Source organism: Plutella xylostella, chromosome 25, assembly GCF_932276165.1.
Source record: "Plutella xylostella chromosome 25, ilPluXylo3.1, whole genome shotgun sequence".
Classification (NCBI taxonomy): Eukaryota; Metazoa; Arthropoda; class Insecta; order Lepidoptera; family Plutellidae; genus Plutella; species Plutella xylostella.
The window spans coordinates 332,209-350,238 of NC_064005.1; the positions used below are offsets into that span (position 1 = coordinate 332,209).

At 41.9% G+C, this 18,030-nt stretch overlaps 3 protein-coding genes across 3 annotated transcripts in view; 1 reads left to right on the forward strand and 2 right to left on the reverse strand.

Moving 5' to 3' along the window:
• Nucleotides 1-18,030, forward strand: part of LOC105387914 (serine/threonine-protein kinase D1) — a 79,343-nt gene that overhangs the window by 46,499 nt on the left and 14,814 nt on the right. Inside the window, exons 2-6 of the mRNA XM_048630186.1 lie at nucleotides 13,221-13,350; nucleotides 13,755-13,899; nucleotides 14,488-14,631; nucleotides 16,157-16,323; nucleotides 17,540-17,626. Of these exons, the coding sequence (XP_048486143.1) occupies nucleotides 13,228-13,350; nucleotides 13,755-13,899; nucleotides 14,488-14,631; nucleotides 16,157-16,323; nucleotides 17,540-17,626 (666 nt within the window). The 5' untranslated portion in view covers nucleotides 13,221-13,227. The remainder of the gene's footprint in view (nucleotides 1-13,220; nucleotides 13,351-13,754; nucleotides 13,900-14,487; nucleotides 14,632-16,156; nucleotides 16,324-17,539; nucleotides 17,627-18,030) is intronic.
• Nucleotides 3,339-6,358, reverse strand: LOC105387913 (juvenile hormone esterase). The gene is made up of 6 exons (XM_048630187.1): nucleotides 6,239-6,358; nucleotides 5,575-5,747; nucleotides 5,142-5,440; nucleotides 4,733-4,951; nucleotides 3,833-4,621; nucleotides 3,339-3,687 (listed from the first exon to the last, which is right to left on the reverse strand). Exons 1-6 carry the CDS (start codon nucleotides 6,285-6,287, stop codon nucleotides 3,519-3,521), a joined length of 1,698 nt encoding a protein of 565 aa, XP_048486144.1. The 5' UTR covers nucleotides 6,288-6,358; the 3' UTR covers nucleotides 3,339-3,518.
• On the reverse strand, nucleotides 11,156-12,137 carry LOC125490563. The gene has a single exon (XM_048630189.1). The coding sequence runs from the start codon at nucleotides 11,983-11,985 to the stop codon at nucleotides 11,221-11,223; it is 765 nt and encodes a 254-aa protein (XP_048486146.1). The 5' UTR covers nucleotides 11,986-12,137; the 3' UTR covers nucleotides 11,156-11,220.

Sequence of the window (18,030 nt, forward strand, 5' to 3'; positions counted from 1 at the left end):
ACTTCTAAGGTCTACGCCCTTATGGCGCGATCTGATAAATTGGAATTTTCATTTTTTTTTAAACTTATTGAAAGGAATGTTTGAAACAATAATAGTTCAACACATCAAAACGCACGATCACAAGAACAAAACATAACCCTTGACATTATAAAATTATAATAATGATTACAAGTTATTTGTTAATGTGCTTAAAATATAGGATACACGCGCCCGCGGTGACCCGTGAACCAAAACAAGCGGGAAATTTAGGCGCATCTGTACTAGCTGTACTCTGTACTGGCTATCATAGATACTCGCAGTACTGGCACCCTACTTCCCTTTATCTCACATCGTCATCAGCCCGCAACCGTCCAGCACTTATGGACGTATTGCTCTTTTAAGGAGCGCCACAACACTCATCCCTCGGCCTTTTAAATCAGCCACTGCCGGTCACCTGTCTAAGCTAGTCTGCCACTGTTCTCATGAGGACTGATGGAGCTGTCAATGTAGAAAAGATTGACTTTAAAGCCAGCACTAACACGAATGACTAGAAAGAAATCTCATCGTGGAAAATCAAACACATCTTATCGATAAACATGGCAAAGCTCAATGATAACAAAATTGAATTACTATTGCCAAAGTTGCCGTCGCAAGGAACATGCGATGCAGTAATCGCGCTCCCAGACGTCTCCACGTAAACAGACACACACACACACACACACCCAACACATGCATGGATGGCAACAGATTTTTCAGCAAAACCTGATCGATGTAGGAAATTCAGTCTTGTTGGAAAAGTTACAAGACCTGAAATGCTTTAGAATACATACTTAAACTATAGCCTTGTGCATTGAATGTTACACATGGCTACATGTGTTTGATGATCGTCTTCGACTGTGGTGTTAAATAGTGCAGTGTCAATAGTTCCGTACAGTACACGTGTTCGCGAGGACATCACAACAAATGTCCACAACTCCACACATAACGAACATTTTAATTATAGCCCTTAAAGCACAGACTTAAGAGCTTCCAAAAGTTATGAAATGAAGACTTGCGTCAGTACCACAGCAGCATAACTTGACGTAAGCACATCGGTTTCCATACGCCACGATGTTGTGATGATCACAATGGGACAACTTGCCGAATCAGCACAACGTATGATCGTAGTATACGGAACCTTCTTATTCTGAAGAGGTTAGATAGAACGATTCTATTACACTCGCAATTTATAATCTAATTCACCGAAAAGTTGGCTCTAATCGTCCCCCTGCTTTCTTATATACTAGGTACCGTTCCGCTACCCACACATTAGCAAAATATATAATCCTTAAGCAGCGTCGCTCGCCTATTACACATCTGTTGGATCCTTACAAGTTACGTCAGATTTAACAGGCGATCGATGCTGCTTATGGATTGTTAATTGCTGATGATCGGTGGCGGTAACCCCATAGGCCAGTGGTGTCAGTGCAGGGTGAACTACCTGCTGCTGTTATCGGCCACGAGGTAGTACGTAAGATTAAGGGACTGTTTCAAAACGTCAAGGCATTGGCAACCTGTGGGAATCCATTATCCAGACACAGACACAGGCCCTGTGAAACAGGCCCTAAATATTGTTCTGATACATCCGGCGGCAGATTAAGCTGCTACGGTAGAGAGCTGGTTAATTGGTATATTTTCAGTTAATTTTAGCTTGAATTTGTGAACTTTGTGAGGCCCTAATTATGTACTAATGACATATTTGCAAGTTCGTTAAAAATAATGATAGGTACTTATATGTTTAATTTGCGGTGTCCTTCGCCTTTATATTCAAGTCACTGTAATTTCCGTTGTGTATCATATTTGCGCCTCCCCTTTAATAAATCCCTATGAAAATAACACTGATTTGGGAGTAAATTAGGACAACACGTGACGCGTTAACTACTTATTATGTTATATAATGAAATCAGGCAAATTACACAATTAAAACCAAACGCATGATAATTTTTCCGTAACCTCGCGAAAGGGGGATACTGCAAAGAAATTGTCACAGCTAACGCCATATCCAGTAGAGCGGTGAAATGTCTATTCAAACACGATGTCGCGCGACTGGACAGAATATAACCAATGGATTTATCATGATTGGTGGTTGTCATCAATTTATCATGCTATCTCACTTTTTATCATTATAAAGAAGTCCACATGTACAGGAAGATATTTTATTTTTACATATAATCCGAAAAGGGGTGGGCTACGACTACGACTTTTGAATATTCGCGAAGCATTTATTGATTCTGTATAGTAGATTTGTTGATCAGCAAATTTTATTTCGCATTTTTTTATATTAACAATTTATTTATTATTTTTTTAATAAATAAACACTATTTATAGCAATATAAGTGGTTGTTGATAATATTGCAACAGCGCCAGGGCTACACAATGACGTCAAAGAATCACTACGAGAGATAACGCGAAAATACTCCCATTGATAATATTTGGTCTTATTTACTTGTACTTTTATTGCACAATTTACAAAATTATTATTTATTTACTAGTATTGGAACGTGCGGGCCGTCGTGCCCTCGAAATAAAAAATAAAACTCAGCTCAAAACAAGTTCGCACAATAGACGAACATACACGACATACGCGAACTTATAAGACCCCTCCTGTTCCAGTTAAATACATGGTCTGGTGGTAGACTGGCCCGGTGCACGTCGAGTAGGTCGGGGTTATCAGCATAGCCTCCACGTGTGGAGGGATCGCACGGAGTATCCTCGATATTGGAGGAGGTATGAATCATGCATGAGTGGTGCAAGACGTAAACAAGCGTATAACTTTTATTTGTTGTTATCTTTTCTATTGGTAATAGTGGAAAGAAACCACGAGGGTTACTGTATACTGACGAAAAAGAGACATCCGCACGTTTTATATAACTATAATACACTGCCGGGCAATGTAAAAGTTCCACTCACAAAATGCCAACAACAAACGACCCCAATTTTTTCAAAGATTTAATTTAAAATTGGACCAAAATATAACCGATTTTAGTTGGTAATATCCTGATGCTCTGTTAAATGTACTTCAATGTTGCAGAAGACGGCATTAAGATAGGCTTTTCCGTTTAGAAGTAATTTGGTGCTTTTCTTAGTGGAACCTTTTCATTGCCCGTGAGTGTATATGGAGTCGTGGTTCGCACAGCAGCGTCAGAATCGTAGTTTTTCGTCAAATTATTATGTCAATTCTTGGATATAAAGTAGACTGCACTCTTTTATTTATCGTTTCGGACGGTTTCAAGCCTAGTAAATACAAAAAAAAAACAATCAAATCGTTCCTCTTTTTAATATCAGAGTCTAATAATTTGATACGAAAGAAAATGCAAATGTTTTTCCTTAATCTTTATTTATTATCTGCCAAATTGATTACTAAAACATTGAATTATTAATCAGTCAAACAGATTACAAAAAAATACCACTTTACTAGTCATTGAATTTCCTTATACGCTATTAGGTTGAAATCTGTATTCGTTGAGTATTCTTGGACACCGCCGACCATTCTAGAACTTCTAGAAGTCTCCGTACTCTGCATAGAGAGCGTCGTAGAACTCCTCTAGTTCCCTCAGCTCCTGGTTGCTCTCGACGGACGCGACCTGGTAGCTGGCGGCGCTGATCTCCTGGTAGCGGAACAGGAACCGAGTCACTGCTGGCCAGGACACGTAGGAGCCAGCGGGGTCACTGGGGAAGGAATGTCAGGTTAAGAATAACGCAACGCAATACTGATATCTGTCGTGGCGGGCTGTTGAGAAGACGTGAAGATTTAACAAAATAAACTAGAAATAATTTAGGCCAATTAACTGATACCATCATCAAATATATTTACCTCTTGGTGATGTAGTTGGTGAAGAGATCGAGCATCCAGTTCTGAATCACCCGGTCTTGGCTGCCGTCCAGCTGGTCCTCGGGCACGGCCGCGTCGCTGTTCTGCTTGAACAGGTACGTGAGGTCCTCGAAGTGCGCCGTCTCGTTGACGCGAGTGATGGCGTCCAGCACGCGGTGCTCCCCGCGGTAGGCAAACTGGTAGAGGAAGGACTCCGCCCCGCCCAGCGCCGCACGCCTCCGGGCCACGTAGATGGAAGGATACACGATGTTCACTTCGGACAGCAGCCGCGCGAATTCATCAGCTGTTCCGTTCTCGGCGAAGTACCGGTTCTGCATGATCGGGATAATTTCACTCACTCGCGGAGAGAACGCTAGAAGTGGTGGCACAACTACGGATGGCATGGCGGTTAGTGTCGCAGTTATGTTCAGGTCCTCGAGTCTCGGCTTCAGGATCGAGAACTCGTACTCGGCGAAACCGATCAGCATTGGTATTTTCTCGCCGCGACCGATCTCTATCTGCCTTTCCGGGTCCATGTCTATGACTCTCTTGACTCCTTCGTGGACGGACTCTATGACGGGGTAGAAGGTGGGCAGTATGTTCTGGTCCTGCAGGACTCGACTGGCCTCGATGTACTGGCTGATGGGTGCAGCTACGAGCTCCTGGTGGATCTGCTCGGGGTCTGTGGCGTTGATGCCCATGGTCGTGAGGAAGGCCTGCGCCGCCGTCGCCGCATACTCAGGGTTGTAGTTGAAGAAGCCGCGTACACCGACGCTGCTCATCGTTACAATCCTAAAAAATATACATTGAAACAATAAGTACTTTCAATGGTAAAATACAGACCAAAACGAATACGTAAATTTAGACACATGCAAAGATGGTGGCAATAACTGAAATACTAACTTGTTAAACAAGCCCTTATCCTGCGTGAGTGGCGACAAGGCCAGCAGATGCGCGATGCTCCCGCCAGAACTATGTCCAAGCAGCGTGACGTCACGCGTGTCTCCGCCGAAGTATTCCCCGTTGTCCTGCACCCACTCCAGCAAGGTGAGCACGTCGCGCAGCCCCGCGTTGCCCGGGACCGACGTGGAGTTGAGCGACAGGAAGCCGAGGGCACCTAGCCTGAGAATATAATTCAAATCTGTGATACTTCAAGGCTTCAAGGGTATATTAGGTATAACTATCAAAAATCAACTTAATCAAGGATGCTCCTTCCGTCCACCCGACTCCGATTATTTTAATGAGTACGCCACAAAACCGAACGCAATCATCAGCTGATACAAACAGGGAGCCAAATAGTTCTCGTTCTTACCTGTAGTTGAAGGTGATGACAATCACGCTTCTCGTCATAAAATACTCCGGTCCCAGGATATCCGGGTCCCCGGATCCAATGCCGAACACGCCGCCGTGGACCACCACCACTATCGGCATCTTCCCGTAGATCCTCCCACTCCTGTGCGCCAGAGGAATGTGCACATTGGCTGTGATGCAATCCTCGTCAATCCCTCGAGGGTTCATGAGCGGGTTGAGCACGATGGTGTGCTGCGGGCAGATGGGACCCTCCGTGGTGGCGTCCAGGAATCCCTCCCATTTCTCGGCAGGCTCAAGTTCCTGAAAGGGTTTAAATGGTTATGAAAGTGCGCTTTATCGTACTTTTTCCTAATACGTAACTACATAATTAAGATTGGAAAGCGTGGTTAATCACGTTTTATGGTACCGTATACACATTGACATTAGCCACATACCTTAAACCTGAGTTCTCCCAGCGGCGGCTTAGCATACGGCACGCCTCGGAAGCTGGCGAAGATGGTGTCCTTATACGTGTTCCTCTCCCCGCACAGCCAGCCAGAGGTCGACCCCCCGGCTTGCCCCTCGCACGTCTCCTGCAGTCGCCCGCCGTACTGCAGGGTTGACACTCCTGGAGGTTATAGGAAGGATGGAGTAGCTTTTAGAAATATGTATTTGTATGGCTTCATTGTTGAATTACTTTTGCCCGCAAACATACATCTCTTCAGTTCTATGTACGTAGACGTATCCTAACTTCCTAAATGCGAAAGTAACTGTGTCTGTCTGTCTGTCTGTCTGTCTGTCTGTCTGTCTGTCTGTCTGTCTGTCTGTTACTCTTTCACGCCAAAACTACTGAACGGATTTGAATGAAATTTGGTATACATACGGTCTAGACCCTGGGAAAGAACATAGCCTACTTTTTATCCCGGAATTCCCACGGGAAAACTTTTTATGGCGAAGCGAAGCGCGCGGGAACAGCTAGTATAAAATAAATTGAAAAAGTAAGAGCCGCTACCAGTGACTAGCGGTGCAGTATTGGCTGCCTAATTCTATTGTTTAGCTACTTTATAAGTTCGCCGACATGATGCTACAAAGAAGACGATAAACTAACAGAGTTTTTACCTGCAACGAGGAGTGCGAAGCTGGCCAAAAGTCCCAGTGTAGCCGCCATGTCTGTGGTCGCTCGTGGCGACACTACGGCCAGTACGAATCCTAGGATATTTATAAACTCTTATCGTCATGTTAATCTATTTTAATTATCGGTAAGGATTATTAATATGGATAAATCACTCGCGTGAACATTATCTAATAGGTAAAATTCTTTAACTATTGAATTCTAATTTAGATTTTAGAAACGATAGGCTTGATTAGGTTTCGGTATTTTTTTCAGCAAGCATCAGATTATTTATAAAGATAATTTGAATGGTTCTTTACCTATGCTAACTATTGTAAATAATGACGAATCGATGTTCCATCAGTTGATTGATGCTAAGACTACGAACACTAGGTATAATGTAATGAAATTTGGATATTATTTCGCATCCACAATTGTGTTTACTTCTCCACACATTATTTATAACAACTTTATTCACTGTAAATGCTGTGGTTTCTGTATCTACCAAGAGGTACTTGAAGAAGCAACTATTTTCAACAAATGAATTTGCACTGACCATTTGGATCATCTGTATACCTTCTTAATCTCCATGAGACAAACATTACTGCATAACTATCGTTTCTAATCACTTTGAAATTATCAACATTATTCGTCGACTGCCGAGACTGCTTTAGACTTTATTACTATCATAGATTAGTGGAGGTTAATATAACATATAGCTAAAAAACATAGCAAGTGATTTGCTCGCAACGAATAGCATTCGCTTTATGAACGCGCAAATGCTGCTATAATTATAACGCGACGCGCCCTCGCGATCTTAGCTCGCAAAATTGGACAGCGTCTGCCCGCGGCCGTTGCCACGATGCTACTGCTAGAAATAGCGGAGCGGCTCCGCTATTTCTCGCAGCCGCGAGACGTGGCGCGCGATAACCGCGCAGGCGATATTCACTTGCTTTGTAGCGTCTCGCTCTCTCAACGGTGCAACGTCGCGCGACTCGCGTGTGAGAGAGCGAGACGCTGCGAAGCTGCAAGCCTCACTACGCAATAGCGCTCCGCTATCTGCTGAAATTAGCTCCGCAGTCGCGATTTGGCAACGGCCACGGGTGGCCGCTATGCTAATTGTGCCTCGCGCAACGTTACGAATTACGATCGCGTTGTTTGTTTTGTTGCATTTGCGTGCTGTAAATAAATATTTGTAAATATACATAATAATAAATAGTTTAAATAGTAACGTATTAAAATAGGTACCTATAGTGTTTATTTAGGTTTAGTGTAAAATTGAAAATAAATAGTGTTTGTGTAAGTGTAAATACAATACAATACAATACAATCCTCTTTATTTGCACCAAAAAAAAAAACAGAATCAATACAAAATAAAACTTAAAAATAACAACAGTACAAAAAGGCGGCCTTATTGCTTATAGCAATCTCTACCAGACAACCTTTGGATGGAAGAGAGTTATATAAATTAAAAAATAGGATTAGAGGTAGTTGTGGTGCAAGAGTATAATACACTACATATACTAAATAAACAAATAAAGCAACAAAATAAATACAATATATATATATATATACCCATATAATACTATATACATATACCTACACAGAATGATACATGATATACAGCAATAATATATTCAACTAAGGCAGAGACTTTAGGTAGTGCCTTTTGACCCCTTCTTTGAAGGAAGCCACAGAAGGTGCACGTCTTATTTCCTCAGGAAGAGCATTCCAGAGCAGTACGGCCGTCACTGTGAAGGAATCGCCGTAAAAGTCAGTTTTGTGCAGCGGAACTTGCAGACGCAAGTTCTGTGCAGAGCGAAGTGTACGGTCATGCGAACAGTGCCGAAACTTGAAACGCTCTTTTAAGTAGGGAGGAGATGCTGGGTTAAACAGTATGTTGTAAAGTAGTGATAGTATATGCGTATTCCGTCGAAGGCGAATAGGAAGCCACTTGAGTTTAGAGCGAAATTCGGAGACATGGTCATATTTACGTAAACCGAATATAAACCGTATGCAGAAGTTTTGAAGTCTCTCAAGCTTGTTAAGTTGCTCCTGGGTGAGATCGAGATAGCTGGCGTCGGCATAGTCAAGAATTGGTAATAATAGAGATTGCGAAAGCGCAATCTTAGTGGATGTTGGAAGGAAATTACGCAATCTCCTAAGTGAAGCAGCAGAGCCAAACACTTTTCGGCTGACTGATTCTAGTTGAGGTCCCCAAGACAAGTATTTATCAATGAAGACTCCCAGGTTCTTTACTGTACTTGCATATGGAATCTTAATATTTTCAAAAAGTACTGAAGGAAGGTTCGGAAAATCCACATTGCACAACAGTCTAGAGCTGCCTATTATGATAACCTGTGTTTTAGACGGATTAACCCTAAGTCCAAATCGTTTACTCCAGTCTGATATGTTATTGAGATCAATGTTCGTCTCTGAAATTGCCTGAGGTAAGTCGGAAGGAACTGCATGTGTATAGATTTGGAGATCATCAGCGTAAAGGTGGTAGGAAGAAGATAGATTATCAGAGATACTATTGATAAAGATAGCAAATAGGAGAGGGGACAACACGCCACCTTGCGGTACACCAGCTGAGGTACTGCACCATTTAGAGTATGAATCCTCTATACGGATGCGTTGCTGGCGCCCATGCAAGTAACTATGAAACCAGTCAATTACCGTTGGAGATATGTTGAGAGAACGAAGAATTCCAAGCAAGATGTCGAAATTGACAGTATTAAAAGCATTGCTGAAATCAAGAAGGGATAGGATAGTCAGTTTTCCATTTTCCATACCCTGGCGAATGTCATCAGTGATTTTCACAAGAGCAGTGACCGTGCTGTGGCCAGGGCGGAAGCCGGACTGAAAGGGATTCATAAGGTTGTTTCGAATAAGAAAACCAGTTAATTGGTGATGGACAAGACGTTCAAGGACTTTGGAGAGGAAAGGAAGGATGGAGATAGGTCGATAGTCCGAGAAAGATGAAGGATTATGTTTTTTAGGAAGGGGGATAATTTGGGCTTCTTTCCAAAGGGAGGGAAAAGTGCTAGAGTGAATAGAGGAGTTCAGGATATGCGTGATGATGGGAAGGATAATATCAAGTATAGGGACTATCATATTTCGACTCAAGCTGTCACTCCCAACAGCGTTGGAAGTAATAGAAAGAATATTCTTCTCAACATCACAATCGGAGAATTGACGAATATTAAATGACGGGAAGTCAGGTGTTGGTAAAGAAGAAAGATGATTAAGAGTATTGATTTTAGTAGCGGAGTCTAAATCAGAGGTAGAGGAGAAATGAGAATTCATAGATTCTAGATCAAGGTCTTTCGGGACAACGTTGTTACGGGCCTTGCCAACACCTAATGACTTCAGAAAATTCCAAACTTTGGCTGGATCGCCATTTTCTACAGACTTATGGATATGGCGTCGTTGTGCATCCCTACACACCTTATTGCAGTGATTCCTCAGAGCTATAAATTTTAGTTTATTTCCTTCATTAGGCTGAGATTTGTATTTGGACTTGGCGGCATTTTTCCGAAAAATAATGTCCTTAATATCATCAGTCAGCCATGGTGCCGGCAAGTGCTTCACTTTGATTGCCCTGACCGGAGCATGCACGTCATAAAGATTGGTTAAAAGCGAGTTGAACAGAGACACTTGTTCGTCGACGCTGTCTGCATCTAGAACAACATTCCAATCAATATTCCGTGCATCCCTTCTCAGCTTATCCAGATCCATTCCACCAAAATTGCGCTGAAGAAGAATTCTTGGCTTAGCCTTGGGGGGACGAATTTTATAAGAAAGGAAGATGAGGTCGTGATAAGAAAAACCATCAGCCCCACATTGACCGTGCTTAGCAACATGATTAGTGGACGATACTATGATGAGATCAAGAAGAGAGGGAGTAGAGTTAGGAAAGTGATGGGTAGAACCTAGAGGAAGAATATTCATGTTGCTAGCTTTAACAATAGATTGAAGGCATGAAGATCGGGAATCATTTTTCAAAAGACACGTATTGAAGTCACCCATTATGATACTATGTTTATAACTAGGCGTAAGGTCCGCAACAAGTTTTTCAAAGGAGTTAAAGAAATTGACATTAGATGAATGACTATAATACACACCAAGCAAGACCTTGGTGTGGGAGAGAGTGATTTCTATGAAAAGATGTTCACCTGCATCAGATGGGGGTGGTTGAGGTGAGGAATTTACAACAGAATACGGAATGTGGGAGCGGAGATAAATGGCTACTCCCCCGCCCCGAGAACCGGTGCGGTCGTTGCGAATAAGATTAAACCCAGGCAATGAATAAGAAGAAGTGGGGAGACATGGCTTAAGCCATGACTCCGAAACTAAAATTGCATGTAGGTTTTTGTTGTGAAATGAAGCCAGCATATCTGAGAAATGAGACGGGATACTTTGAGCATTTATGTGCACAACATTGAAATTTTTCGGGACATCATGGAAGTGACTGTCCAAAACTTCAGGTAAAGAAGGCAAACTAATAAAACTACTACAACTACTACTGTTTAAATCATCCGATGAGGAACAAGAGTCAAATCCTGCACTATCTGAATCGCAACCATCACTGTTGTTGAACATACTAAATGCGTATAAATACTATAATATAAATAAAAAATATATAATAATTTATCTAAAAAATAATAATAAATTAATACTAATTAATTACTCAGTTAAAAATAAAACATAAAATTAAATTCCATCTGCCAGCAGTAAGGTCAAGAGATAAAGAAAAAAAAAATATTATACTACTCTTATGCAACAGGGCCCTGATAAAAACAAAAGTTAGAATGAACGAATGAACGAAACGCAATCGAGACAACTGTTACAGAGTTAATCTGTGAAACATTTACATTGACACTGACAACTGACACATTGACATTAAGAGACAACATTACAACAATAAAAATGAATTAATAAAACGGTAGAAATAAAACAAGTAAAATAGAACTACACCCAAATTAAGCTACTTCCTAACTGTACCAGCTCTTTTTGGCCTCGCCAAGGAAGCTGGCTTATCAGCGACGACGGCCTTCGAATCACGGATGACGGGCGGAGTTGGGGATGTACGAGCGGTTGGACTCGCCGGCGCGGGGCACACTTTGTCGAGCTCGCCCAACGTAGTAACCCGATGCTGTTTGCCGTCAGGGCTCTGCACAACAACGGATCCATTCCGCGTCCAGCACCTGGAGACACCGACGCGCTGTCTTGCAGCCATGAAGGCATCGTGCCGGGGTTTGGTCAAAAACTCTGACAAGACCATGCCGCTGCTCTTCAAACCAGTCTTGGCAAACCAAATCTGGTCCCGTGTGGCGACATCCTTGAACTTTATGAGGATACTCCTGGGCTTGTCACCTCCCAAGCGGCCCTTGCGGTGACACCGAGATATGTCACAGGCGCTAAAGGATCCTGAGTCCTTGAAGTGATCACTTATGATCTTCACCACCGCTGCAGCTGTGTCCTCCTTCTTCTCTTCCTTCACGCCATGGAGCAGGAGCATTTTACGGCGACTTTGCATCTCCTGCCGGTCCATTTGCTGCGCCATCAACAACACCTGCTGCTGCAGACTCTCGAGGGCAGTCATGATGAATGCCCTGAACGTCGCGAACTCGGCAGCAAGCCTCTCCGTGGATGGGGTAGCCTGGGAATTCTGCAGGCCCTCTTGAAATGCTGCCATGCTCGTGCTGAAGTGATTGCTCAGGTCGGCCAATGATTGCTTCAGTGTGTCCATTGTGTCAAAGTAGGGTTATGTCAAAGAAGTGTGTCAAATTGGAGTTATCTTGAAGACTCAGCAGAGAAAATAATAGCTGGCAGGTAGAATTTACTACACTTTCATAATATTAAATAATTAAATTTATTCTTTGTTTTATTTATTATTATTTAGTTAAAATTGTAGAGCTAGTTATAGAGTCTAACAACTCAATAGGTACTTTCTAACGGACAATTTGGTTCTGAGGACAATTTCGTATTTTAAATGTTTTGTGATTGTGTGTGATTGAACTTTGACTGGACAATTTACCTATCTTTACTTTACGTGTGTTTTCGTAAGTGGATGAAACATTGAAAGTATATTACTTTGTGGTTTTAAAGTGTTTTGTGTAAATAGTTATTGCAATTAAAGAACGTTTGACAATAATTCATAAAAATGAAGAGAAACAGTGATGTGCCATTATGGAAACAGTGATGTGCCATTATAGACAGTCCTAAGCCTGTAAAGTATAAAGGAAAGTTCATTGGTTTTTTCATCAATTTTTTTTTTCACCATTTTTTTTTTTTTTTGCTCTTCAATATCGTTATAATGTAGCGGATTAAATAACCTGCTATAAATGTGTAACATAGCGTCTGTAGCGTGTTATCAAAATGTAGCCGTTTTTCCCACCACTATCATAGATAGCAGCAGATTATTCCTCCTCTAAGAAGAAGGAGTATAGGGGCTCCACAGTTATTTTCCAGACGTTTCTGTCCTGGGTTCTTTCCTTGACTTCATCCAAGGAAATCATCACTGTCTACTGTCTACCTCTATGTGTCATCCTAATAACCCCTGCCCCCCTCTCCCCCCCAGCCCCAGCCACGTCGGAGGAGGTGACGTACCTTCTTAATTTAGCAGTATAATAACTTCCCCCTCTCTCCCCCGCAGCGCCGCGATGGAGGACGAGGTGACGTTCCTGTTCCATATAGCAGTACAATAAATAACCCTCATCCCTCTCTCCTGCAGCCCCCACGATGGTACCTGCGTGACGTACCTTTTTAATTTATCAGTACAATGATGTTGATTCTGAAGGCAGAAATTCTAATTTTAACGCTGTCAAACTAAAAAATTTGCTAGCATAAAATGACATTTACGGAAACAATCATAGAGTCGAATTTTATACAAAGAAATTAAGGTTTTGACATCGCTAAATTTAAAATTTCTGCCTTCAGAATCGATATCAATAACTAACCCCCGCCCCCCTCTCCCCCGCAGCGCCCCGCGATGGAGGACGAGGTGACGTTCCTGTTCCAGCTGGGCGTGCAGCGCGACGCGGCCGCCGCGCCCGCGCACCTGCTCACGCTCGCCTACCTCAAGGAGCTCGCCGTCAAGTTCGTGCACGAGAAGGTACACTTCAGTTGCTTATCCAGGAGGGTTTACTCTAGCACCACTCTAGTCTACGGACACCAGTTTTCAGAACTATGATGTGAACAGTGCTCATTTACTCGCAATGTTTTTAGGTATATTAAAAATGATATTGTTCGCACAAGCCACAAGAGACGAGTCATGACTCTTGAAGCGGTAAAACTATATCATCATTTCGTCGGAGCGCTGCTGCGACTACTTCTTTTGACATGTAACGTACCAATGAAAAGAGTGGTCACTGGTCAGGCAAGATTCTGTGCAAGCTACCTAAACATTTCCTAAAAATGTTTATAAACTACCACAGGGATACTTTTATCCAGTAATACGTTCTCCCCAAAGATTGATTGACCCACCAGTCTTGCCATGACCTCCCTCCTCCCCCCCAGATCCCGGACAACGGCCTGAACCGGCTGGGCGACCGGCTGCTGCTGTTCCGGCACGACTACTCGTCCAGCAACGTGCTGCAGCTCATCAACTCCGCCAGCGACGTCACCGACGAGACGCTCGTCGAGATCGTGCTCACCGCCAACCGTGAGTACACGTTCACGTTACAACTTCATAATAAGCCTTTTTTGTTCGGGAATCTGTGAAACTATAACTGGCAAACTATATGTTTAATGCGGCCCCCAAATAAAGCATTGTGTCGACCGGATAGTGTAGTAGTTAGTGATCCTGAATGCTATGCTGAAGGTCCCGGGTTAGATTCCCGTCCAGGGCAGATATTTGTTTATCGTCGGATATTTATGCTCGGGTCTTGGGTGTTAAATGTTTGTGTTTTGTGATATTTCCAACCCGCCTGCAAAAGTGGAGATTATGGTCTTAAACCAGTAGGGAGGAGAGGAGGTTTAACTCCTGCAGTGAATGGCTACGGAATTTGCATTTTGAAGACGAGTGGTCTCGCCAACTCACACCGAGTGGCTTTGACAGCTGGGCTTCGGCTCCTGAACATGGCTAAAACTTCTAATGCTAAAATTACATGCAAACCTATAATAATCTCCGGATGATATTGAAATCTTAGAAATTGAACCATTAGCACTATCTCAATATTCTGCTGCTCTATCTTTACATAATTTTTACCCCTATCACTTTTAAACAAGTATATTATTTCTTATCTTTCAGCGGTACTATGTTCGGGCGGCGAGGCGGCGGCGGCGGCGGCGCGGCCGCACGCGCTGGCGGTGCACTCGTACAAGGCGCCCACCTTCTGCGACTTCTGCGGGGAGATGCTGTTCGGACTCGTGCGACAGGGACTCAAGTGTGAAGGTGAGGAGAGACGAATAGATAAGTACTACTGCTGCCACTACACAGGTTACGTCACTATATCGCAATTCGCCATAAATATGTATAGCGCTTTCCACAGCGCAGTAGTCAAACAGCTGGCACCTTCATGAATAATTTTCCACCACATAGGTGTAACGCGCTAAGGGTGCTTTTGCACCAGAGATGCTACGTTGCTATGGATGCGTTTGATATCCAACAGTCATATTCATTGGTTCCCTTGCATAGCACTGGTGGAAACGAATTTCTTTCACACCATCGCAGCATAGTTGCAACCTCTGCAAAGCAAATCTAAGGCATTTTAATCTTCATACAATGTAAAGATAAGATAAGATAGCCATTTATTTAACTCGTTTTTACAATTTACATGCATATACATTAACAGAAATCATAATATAATAATTTATACATTTTTTCCATTTCATTACAAATTACTAATTAAATTATATCATAAAAATTATATTAATAGCATTCAAATTAATAGATTAAAAATAATATCAATTTAATTTCTATTAATTAATTTTAATTTTACATAAAAAATAAAAAATTCACATGTAAATTAATAGGTACATAATAACTCTCATAAGTTTAAAAAACAATAATAATCTTGAAATAATATAAAAATTGACAGATTATCTGTTCTTAGTCCTTCCAGAGGACAGTGGCCTCTCGCTCACAGGCTGCGAGCAAGGATAGTCATGATCACCCTCGCTGACCAGGCTTCTCTGGGTGATATAGGCACTTAATGCCGGATCTAATTTTCCCTTTCTACAGTTTGTTGAGTAGCAAATTCCGATCCCATCTTTCTCCAAACATTTCTATTGGAGGCTTCGCGCCACCACACAGGATGGAAAGCTTTTAGTTCGTCGGACCATCTTATTCGTGGCCTGCCCACGCTGCGTTTTCCATCTCGCGGTATCCACTCTGTTGTTAGCCTCGTCCATCTGTTATCTTCACATCTCATTATATGTCCGGCCCATTGCCATTTCATTCGTCTTGTGGTGGTAATTATGTCGTCTATTTTTGTGGTTTTTCTAATCTTTTCGTTTGTAATTCTGTCAGCTCTTTTTATCCCTAGCATACTCCGTTCCATTGCTCGCTGGTTGACTGCGAGTTTTTGTTTTTGTTTCACGGTGGCGGCCCATGTTTGAGCACCGTATGTCATAGCCGGTAGGATGCAAGTATTGAAAACTTTCGATTTTATAGATTGGTGCAATTTGGATTTGAAGATATGTTTCAGTGACCAGTATTTCTTCCAACCGATATTAATTCTTCTCGTGATTTCTTTATCCATTTTTTCTTTAAATGATATATTCTGTCCAAGATAGATATAGTCTTCAACATATTCCAGATCGATATTATTTATGTTTATAGGTGTTTGGGTAGTGTTTGTCATCAATTTGGTTTTAGTTTCATTTATCTGTAGTCCAGATGAAGCTAGAGCATACAATGTATCTATCTCTAATTGCACCTACTTATTACTAACCATATCCCCATGTGTAATCCTCAGGTTGCGGGCTCAACTACCACAAGCGCTGCGCAGTAAAAGTCCCGTCGAACTGCGAGTCGCCGCGCCCCCCCGCGCCCCCCGCGGCCCCCGCGACCCCCGCCGAGGACGACGACTCGCTCGTGCGGAGGCTCAAGGACCTCGTCACCATAGACAAGGGGAACTCGCTGGTGAACCTCTTTAACTAGATGATGCGGCTCAATCACTGACATATAATACTAGATTCCACAAATGCACTTATTTCTATGAGAACCGGCCGTGCCGAAATTTGTACAGGAATTATTATTTTTGACACTGATAATGAGAGCTGGAACCAAAAGTTTATCATATGATCAACCTTTTGAAACGCGCAGTACGTACACTTGGGGAATCTAGTGTCATACATGTCTGTGGGGTCACTCTATCTTGACAAAAAACGAAAGATCGGGAGCAATCTGCATGTTGATTAGTGGGGTTGAAAGTCGTAATTAGCGTAGCAGCTCACAGAGACTTCGTATTTTGTAAAGCAAATGTAGTCTGATGGTAGACGAGCGTTTTAGAGCAGAGTACTTTAATAACTTCCATTGTAATTTATAACTAATCAACAGTACGATGTACAACACTTCCACGGTACGATGTTCAATATTGAATTATTAATGTATCTTATTGATTTAATTGAAACATTATTGTGATAACGTTGAATCTCTTTGTATTTAAAATCCGTCCATTTTATAGTTTTTAAATTAATATATTTTTAAGATCTTGTATTTACTAACCAATCACAGAACTGGGTGGTGGGTTGCTTACAGCACACAAATTAATATAAAAATATAACATTCTTGACAATAAATATTTTAAAATTGTAAATATATTTTGTTTTATTTCAACCCACCACCCAGGGAAACCCGTTATAATTTGATCGTTGGTAAATACAAGTATCTAAGGAAAGTTTTACGTAAATAAATTACGAGTATCTATTACAGATTTTATACTAATTTATAGTTTTCATAAACTGTGTAAATTTATATCTTCGAACATTACATTCACTATTACCTCCACCGTAATAAGTGGAGGAGATATTTTTCTAACCGAAAGTAGGGGGTTTGTAAAGATAATAAAAAGGATTTTTATCCCTGTACCTGTAAAAAGGAGTTTTATGCCTGTGTGACTGTCGGGGTGAGTTTGTAATTATCGGTGTATAACGTCGAATGCAAACGAAAGATTGTAAAATCTGGTTATCATTGATTGCTATGAGGCTGCATCCACAGTTTCAACTATAACTATAGTTCACTAGTTTAGTTCAGTACATAAATTATTAATGGGCAAACAGTTTGCACACTGCCTAAGCGACTAAAAACTTATCCGACTGGCTAATCCTCTGACCACTATATTCGCGGTATATTCCAGAGCGCGAGCGGCAAGCGCAGCGCGTCCCCGTCGCGCGCGTCTACGCTGAGCGCCGGCACCACCGCCACCAACTGCTCGCTGTCGCAGGTAATTCAACATCTACCACCGAAACCATCTCGAACTAGTTTGCATAGCTGAGACAGTTTTTAATACATGTGCGTCCCCCGCAAACTATGCACTATCTATTAGAGTCAAAAAAAAAAAAAAGTCAAAAGTCAAAATTTTTTATTCATCGTACAAATATAAAATTTTCTGATGAACGTCAATTTTTACAAATTACTCTCCGTTCGGATAAGGGGGGGCTCTTTCTGTCTAAGGAGAAGAACGGAGGCAAGAAACTCCTGAGCCATCTTTTCAAAAAAAGACTTAAAACTAGTTGGTATACAATAGGTACATATAAGCTTAATTATTATTATTATAATAATATGAGCAGAGCTAACTACTTATCACAGCCATGCATTAACGTCCTCTAAGTAATCATCAATTCTATA

Excerpts from the sequence above, each read along its gene's own strand:
- LOC105387913 (XM_048630187.1), bottom strand. The coding sequence starts at position 6,287 with ATGGCGGCTACACTGGGACTTTTGGCCAGCTTCGCACTCCTCGTTGCA. Across the intron at positions 4,952-5,141 it reads GTCATCACCTTCAACTACAG|GCTAGGTGCCCTCGGCTTCC; the intron begins GTAAGAACGAGA and ends TTATATTCTCAG. Across the intron at positions 4,622-4,732 it reads GATAAGGGCTTGTTTAACAA|GATTGTAACGATGAGCAGCG; the intron begins GTTAGTATTTCA and ends TATATTTTTTAG.
- LOC125490563 (XM_048630189.1), bottom strand. The coding sequence starts at position 11,985 with ATGGACACACTGAAGCAATCATTGGCCGACCTGAGCAATCACTTCAGC.